The sequence below is a fragment of the Gobius niger genome (genome assembly GCF_951799975.1).
Source record: "Gobius niger genome assembly, chromosome: 15".
In the NCBI taxonomy this organism is placed as follows: Eukaryota; Metazoa; Chordata; class Actinopteri; order Gobiiformes; family Gobiidae; genus Gobius; species Gobius niger.
In genome coordinates, this window is record NC_136866.1 from 17,167,034 (window position 1) to 17,184,178 (window position 17,145).

At 44.0% G+C, this 17,145-nt stretch overlaps 1 protein-coding gene across 1 annotated transcript; it reads right to left on the reverse strand.

Moving 5' to 3' along the window:
* Positions 1-4,675: 4,675 nt before the first annotated feature.
* Positions 4,676-15,422, reverse strand: slc30a1a (solute carrier family 30 member 1a). The gene is made up of 2 exons (XM_079572367.1): positions 14,741-15,422; positions 4,676-5,671 (listed from the first exon to the last, which is right to left on the reverse strand). Exons 1-2 carry the CDS (start codon positions 15,300-15,302, stop codon positions 4,821-4,823), a joined length of 1,413 nt encoding a protein of 470 aa, XP_079428493.1. The 5' UTR covers positions 15,303-15,422; the 3' UTR covers positions 4,676-4,820.
* Positions 15,423-17,145: the final 1,723 nt, after the last annotated feature.

A 17,145-nucleotide genomic window follows, 5' to 3' on the forward strand; every position in this document is an offset into this window, starting at 1 on the left:
CTTGGGAGCACCAGACAACACTGGAATTTAGAAAGTTGCAGACAAGGACAAAACCTGGCTGACATCAATGTGGTGGCCCAAGACCTGTACTAGTGGTGGCCGATGCCCGTGCCACCCCTCTAGATCCGCCCCTGAGTAGTTGTAGTAGTAGTAGTTGCAGCAGCGGCCAAAATATTTATTCAAGTAAGAGTAAAAAGTACTTGGAGAAAATGTTACCTGAGAACTGTGAGTAACTGTCCTATGGAAATTGTGAAATTTTCAGAAAGTGAAGCATTTGCCGCTTAAATATAATATTTTAATTAATATATTAAATAAAAAAGTATTATTTTTACTCAAGTAAGAAACAGGTACTTCATTATGATTTTACTCAAGTAGAAGAAAAAAAAAACATATGATCAAACTACTCTAACAAGTACAATGACTTCAAAAATGTACTACCCGCTCTGAGCAGTAGCAGTGATAGTAACTGCAGTAGAGGAAGTGTTCATATAAAAGTATGTTGACGTCCCACTGCTGGTTTCTGCAGCTGTTGGGGCTCGATCATGTTGATGCACAGATAGAGCTGCCGTCCAGGTAGGGCATCTGGCACAGTCAGTAGTAGCACTGTACTGTATCAACCCTGAAGGGAATGGTCGTCTCTGAGGGGCCTGTGCGTCTTTGAAGGGGTTGACTTTTACCCATAATCCCGTGGTGTGAGGGGGGCAGGAGATTAGCTCCAGATTACAAGGCCGCTAACGCTAACTGCACCGCGCCACATTCCTGAGTATGAGACCTGTCACATTATAAAAAAGAAGAAAAGCTCCAGAGATTACAGCAGAGTTAAATGTGTCAAAGCTGCTTAGTGCAAATAAAAAAAGGTTTAAAGTTAAACCCTGGTCTACACATGAGAGGTGGACTTCCTTAACCTGCAATCTGCCATTTTAGTTTTGGGTTAGCAACTATGCATATTCAATTCCAAGGGCATAGAATATTGGGGAGGGTCAAGAATCCATAACCCCGCCAGGAAAATGTCAACAAATGCATGGACTCATGTACAAGTCAAAACTCTTTACCAATGATGCTGGTACAATAATATTACTGAACTCAGTCACAACAGAGCTTAAAGGAACAGGCCCCCATTTTTCCATACTGAGATATGTTCTTGCCTGAGTTTAGACGAGTTGATGTGTACCTGCCTGGTCTTTGTGCGTGCCCTAAGTCACGCAAAACGGCCAAAGATGTTGTTAGCATTTGGCCTCTCCCAGTATATTCCTATAGCTCCAAACGGGGTGAAGTCAGAAGCGACCAAGCTTTTCCACGGACACACACAAAAACCAGACAGGTACGTATCAACTCGTCTAAACTCAGGCAAGAACATATCTCAGTATGGAAAAACGGTGGCCTGTTCCTTTAATGAATGAACTAGACAAACATCAAATATTTCACAGGGGGGGGGGGGGGGGATTAGTTGAGTTTGAGTACTGCCAGTGTGATCCCTCATTTGAAAGCCAAGACCAAGATCTGTTTGAATGAAACACAATTTACATCACATTAACCCCTGACCCTAAACCTAAGTAACCTTCATGCCAAGGTGCATTATTCAACTTTTTATGCAAAAAACAGTTGATATTTGTGTGCATCCGACCTCATAGTGACCCGGGGGCTGTGAGTGGTCAGCATAACTCCTTAACTATACGAGCGATCGCAATGTTGTCCCATCCGGGGGCCGTGGTAGGCCTTTTACGTTTTAATCAAATGATAAAAATCCTATGATCGGCAAAAACAATGTTCATAAACAGTGCATTGCTTCCCTTGTGCTGCAACAGATCGATCATTTTATAAAACCGTTAAGAGGCCTGGATGCATCAGCTGTTGCCTACCATTCACCAAAACATCCGGAAGTAAACAATAACAGCGATCGCTCGTATTTATCACTGTGGTCTCTGCAACGCTCCAGGATCAATTGTTTTGTAGGTTTTCTGGGGAGAGGCAGTGAAAACCTTCCAAACAAGTGATCCTGGAGCGTCTTAGAGACCACTATGATGGAAATTAAAGGTGCCATGCTGACCACTCACACAGCCGCTGGGTCACTACAAATACGCACTAACATCAACTATTTCCCACATAAAAAAATGCACAAACCCCTTTAATATATATCGGCCCATTGGTATAGCATGTGATTTTTTCAGAGAATGAGTAAACAGCGGTTCAGACGGTGCAGAGGGTGAACCTGTTAGCCTTGAAAGCAAGAAATATCATGGTGTTTGCAAACAGCGTGAGCTGCAAGAACATCACATGAGACACTCGGGTGCACTGTGTCACTGAAAAAGAGGTAAACATCCCGACTGTCTTTGTGCTGTCAAACACTAGAAAACACGGGAAAAACTGATCAATTTAGCAAAGGCTTCCATATAATTGTGTTACCCATGTTCTAACATGTCATATCACATCTTTGAAAGAAGAACACAAAGAACAGTTTTTCATCCATGTTTTATTGGAGCAGTGTTTTCAGACTTCTGCTTAGCTCTGATTCACTCCAACAAACTGCAATATTAAACATAGACACGTACCGTAATACTCAGTGAAAATGCGCCAGAAAACGGATTAAAAAAGATCCTATCATTTATAAAAACTGACTACAGCATAAGTGGTCCATTGCAAAAATAAGTCTCTACAGTCCAGCAGCATTGACAACAGAGGAATACAGCATGTTTCTGAAACAGTTCCAGCTCACGATCAGCCATATGGGACAAAATGAACAGTACAAATGTAGTTGGTCTGGAGCTTCCCCACGGTCCTTGGGCTGATGATCATAACAAATGTTGTAGAGTGAGGAGCTTTGGCACAGTGAGACACTCACGACATACATGCAGCTTCAGTGGGCACAACATGCATCCTGCGAACACAGTGGCGGCAGTGGACACTCGGAACTCTTTACCCTTTCAAATCACAAGCACTTTGGAGTCAGAGACGCTTCAGGACTCGGCCAAGGGTCAAGACGAGCAGTTTGGAGAAGCAGAACTGAGCAGTTACACATTAACATTGGTAAATCCGCTTGTTTATGGATTTATTGGTCATTATTTTTAAGTCATTGCTAAACACCAAAGTAAATGTCATACTAATGGTAGTAGTGTCTGGATAAGTTCAGAAAAGGGTTTGGGCTCTGAGTCTAAAGGTATTTATTCATACCTTAGACTGAATAAATCACGATTTAGGTGTTGAAAATGACTCAAATCATTTGGAAAGCTTTGGAAATGTTTTAAACATTAAGTATTTAGAAAACCTTCATAGTGTGCAGTAACCACAACCATATGTATTTATGGCAAAATGAGAAAAAAAGCATTACACAATAAGATGACAATGCTAGTAGATATCAGGCTCAAACTGGGAATCACTTCTACCTGGACCTGGTAGTAGCAAGATTAGAAGAAATTGAAAAATAATTTCAATTTGAAGGATTGCAATAAGTAAAGACTGCAGTTCTGCTTGGTTTGATCACTTCCTCAAGGCCGTGTTGCTTCAGTCCATTCAAACACACAACAGTCTTATTTAGTTTGTTGGAAAGGACTTTTTAAGCCACAAAATGATAAACGCTCCTTTTATTGTAGACAACCTAAGGCACCTGTGCAATATTCATGTGGAGTAATCAACATCTTGATTTGCCACACAGTGACGGGGGAGGGAGAAGTGCTCACTAACACAGATTTAGATAGATTTGAGAATAATATTTGAGAGAAATGGCTCTATTGTGTAAATAAATAAAGTTTGATGTCTTAGACTAGTTCCACCCATGAAAAATGTTGAGTATTGTGTGATTTTCAGAGTATCTTACGCTAATGGTTGTACCAGTGACCAATGGTACCACTGATTGGGAACCTCTGCATTGCAATCGTTCAAAGTGCGATTTGGATTTGATCGGGATCGTTCTTGCGCCTCTCGAGGCTCCTATTCAACCCTTTTCTGAGTTCTAGTTAGTGTTTCATAGTTGCACCCGTTTCTTCTCCAAACTGGAAGTGTGTCACTGTGGTCATGGCGACCCTTGCTAAACCCTGAAGCCTCTCTCTGCACAGTCCGCTCAGCCGCCCTCAGGGATAAAGCTTGGTCCCTGTGCTTTTCAAAGGAATCCCATTAGGCAGTACAAATGGTGCATACTATCGACCAAGCAGACGAATTGCATACCCACTGGTTATAGTCAGGACTGGTCAACACCACTCAGGAATGGCTTTGAAGGAAAATGACCCCAAACCTATTTTGCATAAATACGTTGCAACTTTTGAAACCATCAAACTTAAGCGAGAACATTGGGATCATAAATACTTTGTTTTCATTTAAAATTGTACATATTTGCAGTCTCAAAGAAAAGTTTAAAAGGCCTTGTACTTGATTTTTTTTCCATTTTCAAAACAAAAAAAGGGTTTAGCTTAAATTGTTATTTGGTCCAAACCGTGTTGCACCTATTTTCAGATTTACCTTTGCTAAAAATGCAGCACAAACGGGTTTCTTTTCCCCCCACAAACGTCTGCGATATCGATGCGATATCGATGCGATATTGATGCGATATCCATATCGCGACATCACAGAGGTCTTGCATCTGACTGAGATTTACACATTCATTGCAAACTTGGCCTAAAATGAACTTAAAAATTCCTCGTTTTAGAAGTAATTTTCAAAAGTGAGTTCTATTCAAGCCTCTCTTTAGTCTTGATTATGGACGTTTTAGAATTGCCGTGGTTATTGGTTTGAAAATGGAAAAAGAAAAGGCATGTCCGGGGCCTTGAACAGACGTGATACTGAACCATTCACAAGAAGCCGACTAAAGCCCACTGAGGAAACACTGTCTGTTAGATGGTGGACTCCGCCTCTCTCCGCTCCTCTGCTAGGGCCTGCAGGGGCACCTCCTGCATCTCGCTGATCACCTCCATCTTGCTCTCTCCGGCGCTGCCCTTCTTGCCGTCCCCTTTCTCCCCGGTGCCGCAGCACTGCTTGGGCGCGCACACTGTCCGGCAGGCGAGCTCGCACTGGGAGTCGCGGTTCTCCGAGTTGAAGGTGACGAACTCGGGCTGGATGGTGGTGGCGTGGATGCCCTCGTTGTGGAAGAAGTCCTTGATGCGCTTGGCCACATCCATGTAGGACGTGGGGTCGTGGCACTTGATGTGGGCCGTGGCGATGATACGGCTGCCGGCCAGCTGCCAGATGTGCAGCTCGTGGAGGGCCAGCACGCCGTCCAGCTGCAGCAGGCGGTCGTTCAGCTGGTCCATGTTGATCTGCTTGGGGACGGTCTGCAGCAGGATGAGCGCAGACTCCTTGAGCAGCGGGTAGGTGGTGTAGAGCAGGATACCCACCATGGTGATGCAGAGCGTGGGGTCCAGGTAGAGCACCCAGCAGGGCCCGGCCATCCGCAGCGCCGCCTGGCCCTCGGTCAGCTCCACGATGGTGTGGTTGACGTGCCGGTGGTCCGTGCTGTGAATGTTGATGCAGGGGTTGATGCAGTTGTTGTCGTCGCCGCACGGTGTCCACACGAAGTAGAAGATCACGGCGGTGACCACGACGATGACGGAGCCCAGCGCGTCGCCCAGCACGTGCAGAAACACCCCGCGCATGTTCAGCTGTGAGGAGGAGTCGACGACGTCATGGTCCTCGAAGTGAGGGCTGCCGTTGGCCTGGACCTCCGCGGAGTCCCTGCATGCCAGCTCTGTAACAGACGGGACAGACCGTTAGTTTAAAAGGTCTTATACCAGGCTCCCCTCTCGTGTCACGTTCCCGACCACGTGAACATGTTATTTGCACATATGATCATTTTAGGTGCAGTCCAGAAGCCACTTTTAGTCTAACTTGTACTACAACAGGACCACAACAGGACGAAAAACACTCTTTGAAACGTTTCAAAGGCCTTAGGAGTTCCTCTGTCACACAGAGGACAGTAACACTGCTTTGTTGTGATGACATCTGATCAGTAACAGCTGATACTACAGTACTGCATGTATGTGTATTTTCAAGCTGTAGGGCAGGGGTGGCTATCTAATCAGAGACCAAAAGCCGACATTTTCAACCTTGATCCTGTCAAGAGCCACAAAGGAAGCAACTATTCATGAGGTCCACAATAAACTAACTTTATGCTCAGCCTTATTCTGTTTTTTTCCATAATGTTCAATCACTTTGATCAAAAAGTCCTGATAGATTAGAAAGATGAGGGTCTGGGAAGGAGATTATGCAACGTCTTTTATTCCGGAAATGGGAGTATTAGACTTAATGGTTTAACTCCTCACCAAGACTGGACTGAGCAGAGACAGCACTTTAATGAAGAGCCTTTGAGGATGACGTCTGAGCATCCGTTTCATGTTGCATTTATTCCAATTAAAGCAACTGTGAAATAAAAGGCAATAATGATGATGTGTATTTCTGTGGCGCGATGTCGTGCATGGCAAGTTTTGTTGAAGCTCATTTCCTAATTTTTTAATGTTTTCTGTGAAGCCAACCTTCATCAAACAAAGAGTAAGAGAAACCATGATCAGCCTGACTGTTGTTTAACCTGCGTCTGGCTTTGTCTGAGGCAGCAGCATAAGAACCTTTTACACTGAGATACAGACTCTCACTCAAGAGCTTTAGAGGGAAACAGGCTCTGTACGACTAGGACTGGATTTGTGAGCGAGAATTCCAATGGCTTTTACAGTTTATGGCAAATATGTACAGATTCTTCTGTAAACAGCCGCATTATATCAAACATGCCCATAAGTGTGCCGCAGTCGTACCGCACACACTGACGGCACATCATTCGCCAGGAGCTGGAGCTGCTGTGATGAGCGAGGAGGACAGACAGATGAAGAAAGACAGAGTGACAAGTGTGTGGAGTGGGCAGGTGTGGGAGAGGGTCACAGTGATGTGTCAGTGTGAGTCAGTGCTGGAGATGATGCATATGCACATTCACTTAGAGAGAAAAAGAAAGAAGGCTCTGTGTGCTGCACACATCACAGCACTGACCAATCGAAATAAACAATCATGGGGGGGGGAATTATGCAAAGTCGACTTTTTAGAACTTTTACCTGTTCATTCCCATCTAAACAATACTGTACGTACCATGATACTAGGAGCCAGAGTAGTTTTTCCCGGTCAATAGTGAATCTTTGAATACAGTTGTTAACTCTAAAGGGAACACGAGCCGGGTGGGAGGAGCTTAGAGTGAGTTTGTTTGAATAACCAGGAAGTGAAACTACTGTATACATGCTTTTCAGTCATGTGACTTTTTGTTGTTATGGCAGGCATTTTGAATACCGAAGTAGAATTATGCAGCACTACAACATGTAACAATAGCTCGCCTCTACTCAAGAGGATGAAATGAAAGACTGATTGACAATGACATTTTTATTTGCTCGTAATCATTGCTCAAGAAGATAACGGTTAAAACACGGCCCCAGAGATGCACGTTTATGTGAAGGAACCAGTGAGTCTGTGTTTAAGCTGCTCAAGACATTGGCATGCTACCGGTTAGCATTTAGCTTCAACAGCTCAGCTCCGACCTCTCCAAGTGAAAGCCCTGAACCACACTCCAAACATCTAGCCTTGGATACAACATGTGACAGAGGTCCGAGCTGAGCTGTTACTGGAGTATTACCACAGTGTTCATGTGTTTTGACAGTTGATTGATGACAGTTGCTAACCGGTAGCATGCTAACGTCTTGAGGAGCTTAAACACTGACTCAGACTGAGACTCTGTTGACATGACAAACTGTAAAAATCACAGAGATCTTTAGTAAATCCTGTAGCTCGACAGACAGAGCTGCTACGTCTGTGCTGGTTATATCACATAAACGTGCGTCTCTGGGGCTGTGTGTATTTACTGTTATCTTCTTTAGCAATGATTACAATTACATAAAAATGTCAATTTTTTCTATCAGTTGTCTTTCATTTTCATCCTGGGTCGAGATATTGTTACATGTTGTAGTGGGGCTCTGTCGGCCCATGGCACTGAGACTGATTAAAACGGGCTATGGGTGTGAAAGTACTGTTATACAACTGTCGCAGTCTACGCTTGGGCCAGAGCGCAGAGGATAGAGCTCGTCGGTTAGTTGTTGACCACCGGTTGGAGCAGTGCGATGTCCTGTGCTTACAGGAGACATTTCGGACCAAGCAGGACTTGGAAGGATTAAATGCGTTACATGATAACTTTCACGGTGCAGGAGAGTCCACCGTTGACATTACTGGTGGAATTATACGCAGGCGCATCCCTGGAGGAGTGGCGATTCTTTGGGACAAAAGACTTGACTCTTGCGTCACTGTTTTAAGACTCGAAGTGGACCGTTAGCTCCTTTGCTCTCCATCTGCTTCACAGCTTTTTTGCTGTTTTAAAAGATAAAACTGGGAAGACAATTATAGACCAATAGCGTTGGCCAGTATTGTGTCTAAAATTGTTGAAACTATTCTACTGGATATAATATCAAAGTTTGTTTTGTCTTCAGATAGTTTGGTTTTAAAGCTAACCTGGGCACAGACATGTGTATATATGCTCTCAAAGAAATGATTGCTTATTATAAGACTTAGCAATCATTTCTTTGGCGGAACGGTAGCACAGCGGTTAGTGCTTGTGCTTCGGTTTCCCCTACCACTAAAAACATGTAGAATAGGCCAGGATGAATGAGAGTGTGTTTTGCGCATGAAGGACGACGGAAGGAAATTAGCCTAAGGCTGTTACAATCCGGTGTGGCTTGTTCATTAACTTGCACTGTCCCTACCAAATAAACCAATAAAAACTCTGTTTTTATGTGTTTGTTAGATGCCTCTAAGGCCTTCCACAGAGTTAATCACAGGAAATTATTAGTTAACTAAAGGTGTTCCTAAATTTATTGTGCGGATCTTGATCTACTGGAATGCTCAGCAAAAGACACATGTCAAGTGGGGGAACAGTGTGTCTGCTCCATTTAAGGTCAGCAATGGGGTTAGACAGGGGGATACTATCCCCGATTCTCTTCAACTTTTTCTGGATGAACTGTCAACAAGACTTGAGGCTCAACTTAAGGTTCAAATCATACTGTACACCTCTGTACACAGCACACCTCTGGTCGAAATACAAAAAAGATACTTTGCAAAGGCTGAAGGTAATCTATAATGACGCTCTGCGCGTGCTTCTTAGGAGGCCGAGATGGACCAGTGCGAGTGAGATGTTTGTCACTGCTGGAATATACATGCTGCAAGCCACACTGCGGACGCTTATGTACTGTTTTATACCGTTTGAATAAGTCTGTAAATACAGTAATTGGTTCAATGGTTGATGTCACCTGTAGTGCCATTCGTATCAGTCGAGAATGTGGAGGCACTGGTATAGCTGTCTTTTTAAAGTGACTGTGTAATTTTTTGTATTTTTGGTGTTGTGTTTGTGATGTCACTCTGTCCTTTTGGACTTCGAGTCCGTAATAAAGTTGAATTGAAATTGAATTGAAATCACCCGTTCAAGGACACCCGCGGGATTCAAATAAACACATGATTACAAGTGTGTGGCAGAAAACATGTTGCTGTGGAATAATCACTCACAACACACGCCTCCAACACCATTGTGAAATATGCCGATCACACACCGGTGGTTGGACTTATCTAAAATAACAGTGCAGCGGCCTACGGGGAAGAGGTGGCTCTGCTCACAAAACTCCAAATCCAAAACCCTGTGCCTTGTTAACACAAAGCCCCCTCAGGGAGTGGTCCATACAGTAAATCATTACTTTCTATTTGCTCTTGATTGTGATTTAGTCAGCTCATGGTGGAGCACACATCACCGTCTCTTGCCACTACACTCACTTCTATGGACCACGGCCATCAGTGACATGGACAAAATTGCACGGCTCTGATGTAGAAAATCACGTTATGCAAGATTGTGATAAAATTGCAAATACCCTACATGTAAGTTACGTATGACAATGAAAGATGTACGTGATTGGTGCATGGATCTCAAGCTATGCTTGGGGAAGGACCACGCCCTTGTCTGATTGGTTAATCCTCCACCTCCTCTGTCTCACGGTTGATGGTCCGTCTCCTTTTCTAAAGGTCCTATATCATGCAAATTGCCTTTTCTGAGCTGTTAGCCATGTTGTTATGCTATTTCCTTATCAAAAACACCCCCAGAGTGGTTTTCGGTTTCATTCACGCAGTTCTCAGTAATCCTCCTGAATCCTGCTCTCTGAGCAGCTGCTCCGCCCTCTGACTGACCTGCTCAGTTGTGTCGTCACAGCAGAACGGAAGTGCTCGGCGTCTGTAATGTAATGTCTTACAGCCTGATTTTAATTTGTAAAACAGCTTTTTCATTATTTCTGTCGTAAGAGAGAAACAAAGAGAAAAAGGGAAAAAAATGTGCCCGAGGTGCTTCCAGGTCCGCTGGGGCCAAAACAAACACCCCTGAGCGTCTGAACAGATCAGTCATGTTTGCGATGCAGCTGAAGATGGAGCTCGTTACCTGCTCTGGACACACCTGTTCTTTATTCTTACCTAACGATAATGTCACGGAGAAAAAGAAGCGCGTTTGGCTACGAGGACTTTATTCAACCTTCCTTAAGAAGAGACCACTTGTCCGAAGTTGTTTTTTCTCTCCGGGATTCGGCGACTGTCACCAAAATAGTGTTTTTCTGTGACTGTCTCTGATGGATGTTTAGTGAACCTTCGCCAGAATCAAAGTGGATTCACTTTTATAACCAACGCGAGTCCCATAATGTAAACAGCGATGGACCAGAGCGGTGAGTTTATCAAAACGTGTGTTAGCTTGTGTGTCAGCCATTTATGAAGCTGTGTTGCAGATGTCAACTCCTTATAACTGCATCATGAAGTAACTTCACTTATTGTTTATTTATATTATGGTAAAGTTGTGTGTGGAGAGAGGGGGCGGAGTTAACTGAATCGGGAGCCATTTGTCATGAGACGGGTTGTTTGCGTTGCTCGGAGAGAGAAGAGAGAGAGGATGAGAGAAGGGGTAGGTTTATCTACCAAGTTGTGAAAACATTTGCTTTCCACAGCGGCATCGGCGCGTCTGACGCCTCTGTACCACAAAACTGAAACAGCAGGGCTTAGGCACGAGCTTCCTTTCACTTCCTCATGTCAGTGAAAACAGCCATTCATCAGGACGATAATCTACTCCAACTAGAGGCCGATATTTGGCTATGATCAGATCACTCTATGTGAGTTATGTCTATTAATGCAACCTAAGGCCTGTCATCTCGCCAAGAATATTTAATGTAGAAAAGCCCCGTGATCTTCGTTTAATGTTTTTACATTAGTTTATTAATTGATAAATTCACTTTTTCACTCAGACAAGTCTCTTAGTATTGGTTAATATCGAAAGATACCCAAACCCCCAGTATTGGTATCTGAAGCAGAAAACCTGGATCGGTGTATCTCTAGTACTGACTAAACAGGAATGTTTTTAATAAATCATCCCTATGCCCCTAATACAGCGCCCCCTGCTGTCACAGTTCAACACTGACTCAGTCTACACAGTTTAGAAGCTTCATACACAGGATCATAGACCAGACATTTGGAAAAAAAAATACTGGTTAAAAAATATCGGCTGGGTATATCGGTATCGGCCAATTAAAATCCAAAAAGGTCGGCATCGGCCTAAGAAAAACCCATATTGGTCGAAATCTAACTTCAACCAAGACCTTTTATATACAGCTCAGATACTTTCTTCCATCATTTAACACTAACATCTTCCATTTTTCATCTCAAACTGCAGGACCAGGAGCTGTTACTGCCAAAGAACTGGCTGTAAACCTGAACATTTTCAAAGTCCAGACTGCGATTCACAAGGCCTAATTCAACACACAAAATTAATCAAATATTTAAAAGCTCGTCTGAATTAAAAGAATGAACACGAGTCAGCCTACTTTAGGCGAGGTTTGTTTCTGTGAGCATTGCTTTACTGAAAAAGCAGATTCTTTGGCCGAACCACATCCGCACCAGGTCTCTGGGATTTTCCTCTTCTCATTACACGGCCGTTTCTTTTCTCTTTTAATCAGTTCGCTCTGATGATCCTTCTCCTTCAACACTGGACCAAACTTTCCCTCTATGACCTTCCATCTTGCTTGGTTAGTCTAACGTTGCCATGACAACAGGGTCGTGCTTCCCGGTCACATTTGTAATTCGTTTTCTTTTTCATAGAATTGTTTATGTTATATGTGTAATTATTCATTTTCCACTCACTTTGCAGACTCTATGTCATAACTCAAAACACCAACATGTTGACTTGCACAGGGCTAGAATTCCCCAAGGAGTTTGCCAAATGACCTTGAGTGAAAGCAAGAGGGCCTTTTAACTTCCAAATGACAGACATGGCAGGTGTGCACGGGCCGAAACTCCAAGGACCACGTCGTTTTTACCTTGTACCTGAGGTCCATAGGTCATTCTAATCCCTTGCAAATAGGGATTTAAAAGTTCTTGTACGGTGACATCTAACCCACATGTTCTGCAGTGTGACATGGACTAATAAAAGAAAAGCCACACTGCGAAACATTCCAAATTACAGTACATATACGCCACGGTCAGAAAAATACAGTACATCTGTGATGCATGAGCAAACATGTCTGCGATACCAAACACCCTGGAACACTCCTAATGCTCAACTTGACTCCAACAATGCAGCTGGGCATCAACACAAAGCATTTGTTTGGAGAGGACCCAGAGAATTTAAACCTCGTGTTTGACCCTGTAGTCAAAGCACAGCGTCTCCATGGAGACGAGCGAGGGATGCCACACTCCCAGCAAAGTTACGAGTCAGTCCGAGTCAGGTCACCAATAGATTCTGGGTTCATGTGAACTGGAGAGCTCATTAGACCAGGGGTCTCCAAGTGAATTTTGCTGGAGGCCCAAATATATCAGGAGTGTATTGCAGGGATCCATAAACAAAAGCTCCAGTGAAATATGTCTTGATTGTAGCCATTAGTCACTAGCCACAGCCGCCCTGGGGCAGCCTGTCCATTTACCAGGAGCTATAATGTATTGTTTATATCCTGATCTCTTCTTATGCCAGTTCCCTCTGCTGGACACGTGTGGAATTCTTTCCTTTCTTTCTTTAATCTGCCCCCTAGTGGCTGGAGTGGGCATTCTGGTCATTTCTTTAAAAATGCATAACTCCACACAGGAATGGGGTAGAGACTTACTTTTTTTTTTTTTACATACTCAGGAATTTGTGCTCTATAGGTCAGGGGCCAAATGTAATCATCTTAAAGGCCGGATTTGGCCCACAGACTGCCTGCTGGAGACCCCTGCATTAGACCTTAACAAATCAGCTGATTTCCACATTCAGCTGGTTTTGACCCGAGTTCCCCAGATGTTTGCCCCAGTTGAGCCAGCGTTCATGTGGTCCTCTGGAACGCCAGACGACCACATGAACGCAGCAAGAGTTCATGTTATATCACAAAGCATTATGGGATTTCCTGTTTATGTCTAAGTAATGGAGCTCATCATTAATTAAGGCTGCGTCCCTCTGATCCTGCTCTCGTCCGTTTTTTTCCAAGGAGCAGCTTTTGTTTTAGGAAGTGAAAGAGAGCATGAGTGACGCTGATTGGCTGACAGAGTGAATGACAGCACAATGGGCCAATCAGAGGAGGTGCTTTGCAGGCGAAAACTGTGTATTACAGTTGTCGTCTTCACTAAAGCTGGGACAAACAGCTTTATGGATACATTTCATTTCATACTCGTTTGAGTGGATTTAAAGATGGCGACAAGACGAGCTGCTTCTCGTGTTTGTGGAGTTTACAGAAGTCTGCGGCGATGTGGATAAGTCAGTGCAGAGATGTTTGTTTACTGTACACTTCATGTATTGCAGTTTACACGGTGCTGACAGTAGCCTATGTTCTGATATCATTTTGTTTAGTTAATGCATCGTTTTCCCATGTCAGCTGCTTAAAGATGTCAGATCAGCTGCTTGACTGCAGGTCGTTCTTGTAGCCGTTTGTGTACTAGACTGAAAGTAAACGCTGCTTCTGAACCTTTAGTGACTCTGTGGCTACTAGAACAAGCTTTTGTTTGCTCCACCATGACAAACAGCACTCTCTCTTAATGCTGTTTTGTAACTCAGTAACTACGTTATTCAGTAACGAGTTACTTTTAACATACTGCAACTCAGTTACCAACGCAGTTACTTTTGCAGAGAGGTAATAGAGTTCGGGAAAGTCTACAGTTACCATGGAGATCGGCCACCTTTGCAGCTGTTAGCATACATTTCCATTGACTAACATTAGCTAAAACAGTTTATAAAGTGGAGGAAATAGCCGTGGAACAGCTCCGTTAGCTGCTGATTTACTGCTGGTAAATACATCTAACACACTGTGGTGTCCAAGTGTTTTAATGTGAACAATAACTCCAGTATTTTAACTTCTAAAATCTCCATTAGTTTACAATTGCTGCTAATCCCATAATGCTTAGCGATATGACGTCACATTCCCGAACTCTATAGGTAACTATAACTAATTACTTTTATAAACAAATCTTCGCAACTAACACTGGATTTGCAGCATAATAAACTAATGGACATTGTTATCCTTTACATTAAAATATTTGCACAGTGACTCATCGGCTCTTTCCACTGTTTATAGCTCATGTTAGTCTATGGACGTTTGCTCGTACCTACAAACATGGCGGTTCTCCATGGTAACAGTGGATTTATAACATTCCACCAAACTATCTAAACTCACCCGTAGTAAAGTAAACAGTGTTGTAATTTGGTGTATGTTAAAGGGGTAGTGAAGTATTGCAGTATTGCATTATTGCTGAGATCCCGTTGACTTACCGTCCTTTCTGTCCCCGGGGCTGCTGTGGTTCACCAGGTTATTGGTCTCCTCACCACAAGAGCCGGCCTTCTGCGCCTTGGCCCGGTGACTTTTGCCTCCGTGCGAGTGCCCGCCTCCTCCCCCATGGGAATGCCCGTGCCCCCCGCCACCGGCGTGTCCGTGGAACAGGCACAGGCCCAGCAGGTTGACCAGGAGCCCCGCGGCCCCCACCCCGGCCACCATGATGGGGCCCTCGATCTCGTGGGGCTCCGTGAAGCGCTCGATCGCCTCCAGGACGATGGTGAAGCAGAGCGCGGTGAGGAACACGGCGTTGACCAGAGCCCCCATCACCTCGGCGCGGATCCAGCCGAACGTGTTCTTGTTGGTGGCCTGGGTCTTCTCCGCGAAGCGCACCGCCACCAGAGCCACCACCAGCGCGATCACGTCGGACAGCATGTGGAAGGAGTCCGAGAGCATCGACAGAGAGGAGGTCATGCGGCTCACCACCACCTCCACGATGAAGAAGCCGAAAGTCATTGTAAGCATACATAGCAAACGGGCTCGGTTGGGTTCACACGCCATCTTTCCTTTTCTCTTCTTCTTCTTCCAGCGGCTCGTTAAAACATAAAGGCTCGGTTAGCAGACAGAAGTCCGGGCTAATGACAATACCAAGCTAACAACTGGAGCTCTCTCGGCATCGCTCGCCTTGGAAGTGAAGACAAACGGCCCCGGCAGACAGTTGTTACGGCCGTGTTTCCTGGCGTCGGTCCCGGAGTGATCCACCGAGTCGGTCCCGCTCCCCGTGAGTCTCTCGTCGGTGTGATGAGCGGAGTTTTTGCGGACGCGCCTGTGTTGTTTGCAGACGGTTAAAGTTTTGCACCCGAGCCGCCGGTTCCTCTGCACTCTCTGCATATGCCTCTCTGCACTCACGCCGTGTGACCGACAGAGGGCCCGCCTCCGCACCGCTCTCCGCAGCAGCGGATTGGTGGAGTCTCGGCGAACTCGCACTTGGTTGGGCAGATTTTGTAACCTCATGATGATGGGCGGGACTAACGCAGCTCTCGGCCAATTAGCTGTGGTTGCTAAGCACGCCAGCAGCAGCTGTATTTCTTTTCCTTTTTGACGTTTTACAAAATTACAAAATAGAAATAATTTCGGTCCACAACCCCCAAAATCTATTTAGAAATAGGACAGGTCTGCAACCTTCAACATCAAAAAGCTACGTTAAATAAAAAAGAACAAATCCATAAACACTTCGAGAGAGTTCGGGCAAATCCACTGTTACCATGGAGATCCGCCATGTTTGTGGCTGTTAGCCATCCATGTTAGCCTCATAACATGAGCTTAAAAAAAAAGTATAAAAAGTGAAGAAAAAGCCGTGGAACAGCTCCGTTAGCTGCTGAGTCACTGCTGGTAAATCCATCTAGCTCACTGTGGAGTCCCTGTGTTTAAACAACAGCTCCAATATGTTACATTTTAACCTCTTAACCACCACCTGAACCGAGCACATTTTCTCCAGTTCGGCTTTACCCAAGTTTAAAAGCTTCTTGAAACAAAGACTAGACATAAACAACGATGACAACGCAACAAAAAAAGCGACAAAAAGTTTTCAAAAACGTGAAAAAGCATCAAAAATACAACAAAGTGGCAAGTTTTGTAGGTCTTTGCTTTCAAATGAGGCTGTAAACTCACCAGTCGAAGCTTTTAGATTTGAGTAAAATGTTTGTTTGTGAGTGATGATGTCATCACTCTTCTTCCGGGTCCAACTGAACTTTAGACCTAGAGAGTTTTATACATTCAATAAAAATAATTTAAAAAAAGAACTTTAGTCCTGTTCTTTATAATGGGATTGATCTGGAACCTGCTGTAGAGTCGACTACAGGCTCTTTCGAAACATCTGATCCCAGAAATATCACTTTCACTCTGGAGTTTCTTTAGTGATGCTTTTCTGACTTTAATGATCAAATTATTTTCCCATACACAAGGAAGGCTTATTTTAAATATACAAATGGAGAAATGGTGAACGGTATTATTCTAATTAGGAGTAAAACAAATCTTTAATCTGTTCTTTCAGCAGGAGATTGAGACAAAGTTGTGTTTTTTGCTGTGTTTGTCTCTAGAACTCAACAGTTCTAAATATACTGTCAACAGTTTGGACCCAGAAGAAGCTTTTATAGTGTGTGATGTCACACTTAACAAACGTATATGCTGAACTGGAGAACATGTGTTTGGTTAAGGTTCGGGTTAAGAGGTTTAAATTCTCCATTTGTTTACTATTGGTGCAAATCCCATGATGCTTAGCGATATGAAACAAGAATTAAAGGCACAATTTGAATGTAAAATCTATAAACGTGTATTGAAGGAAATATTGGGGGATCTGGAGGGCTCTTCCCAGGAACAGTTAAACCGGTGCTTCTCGACTGGT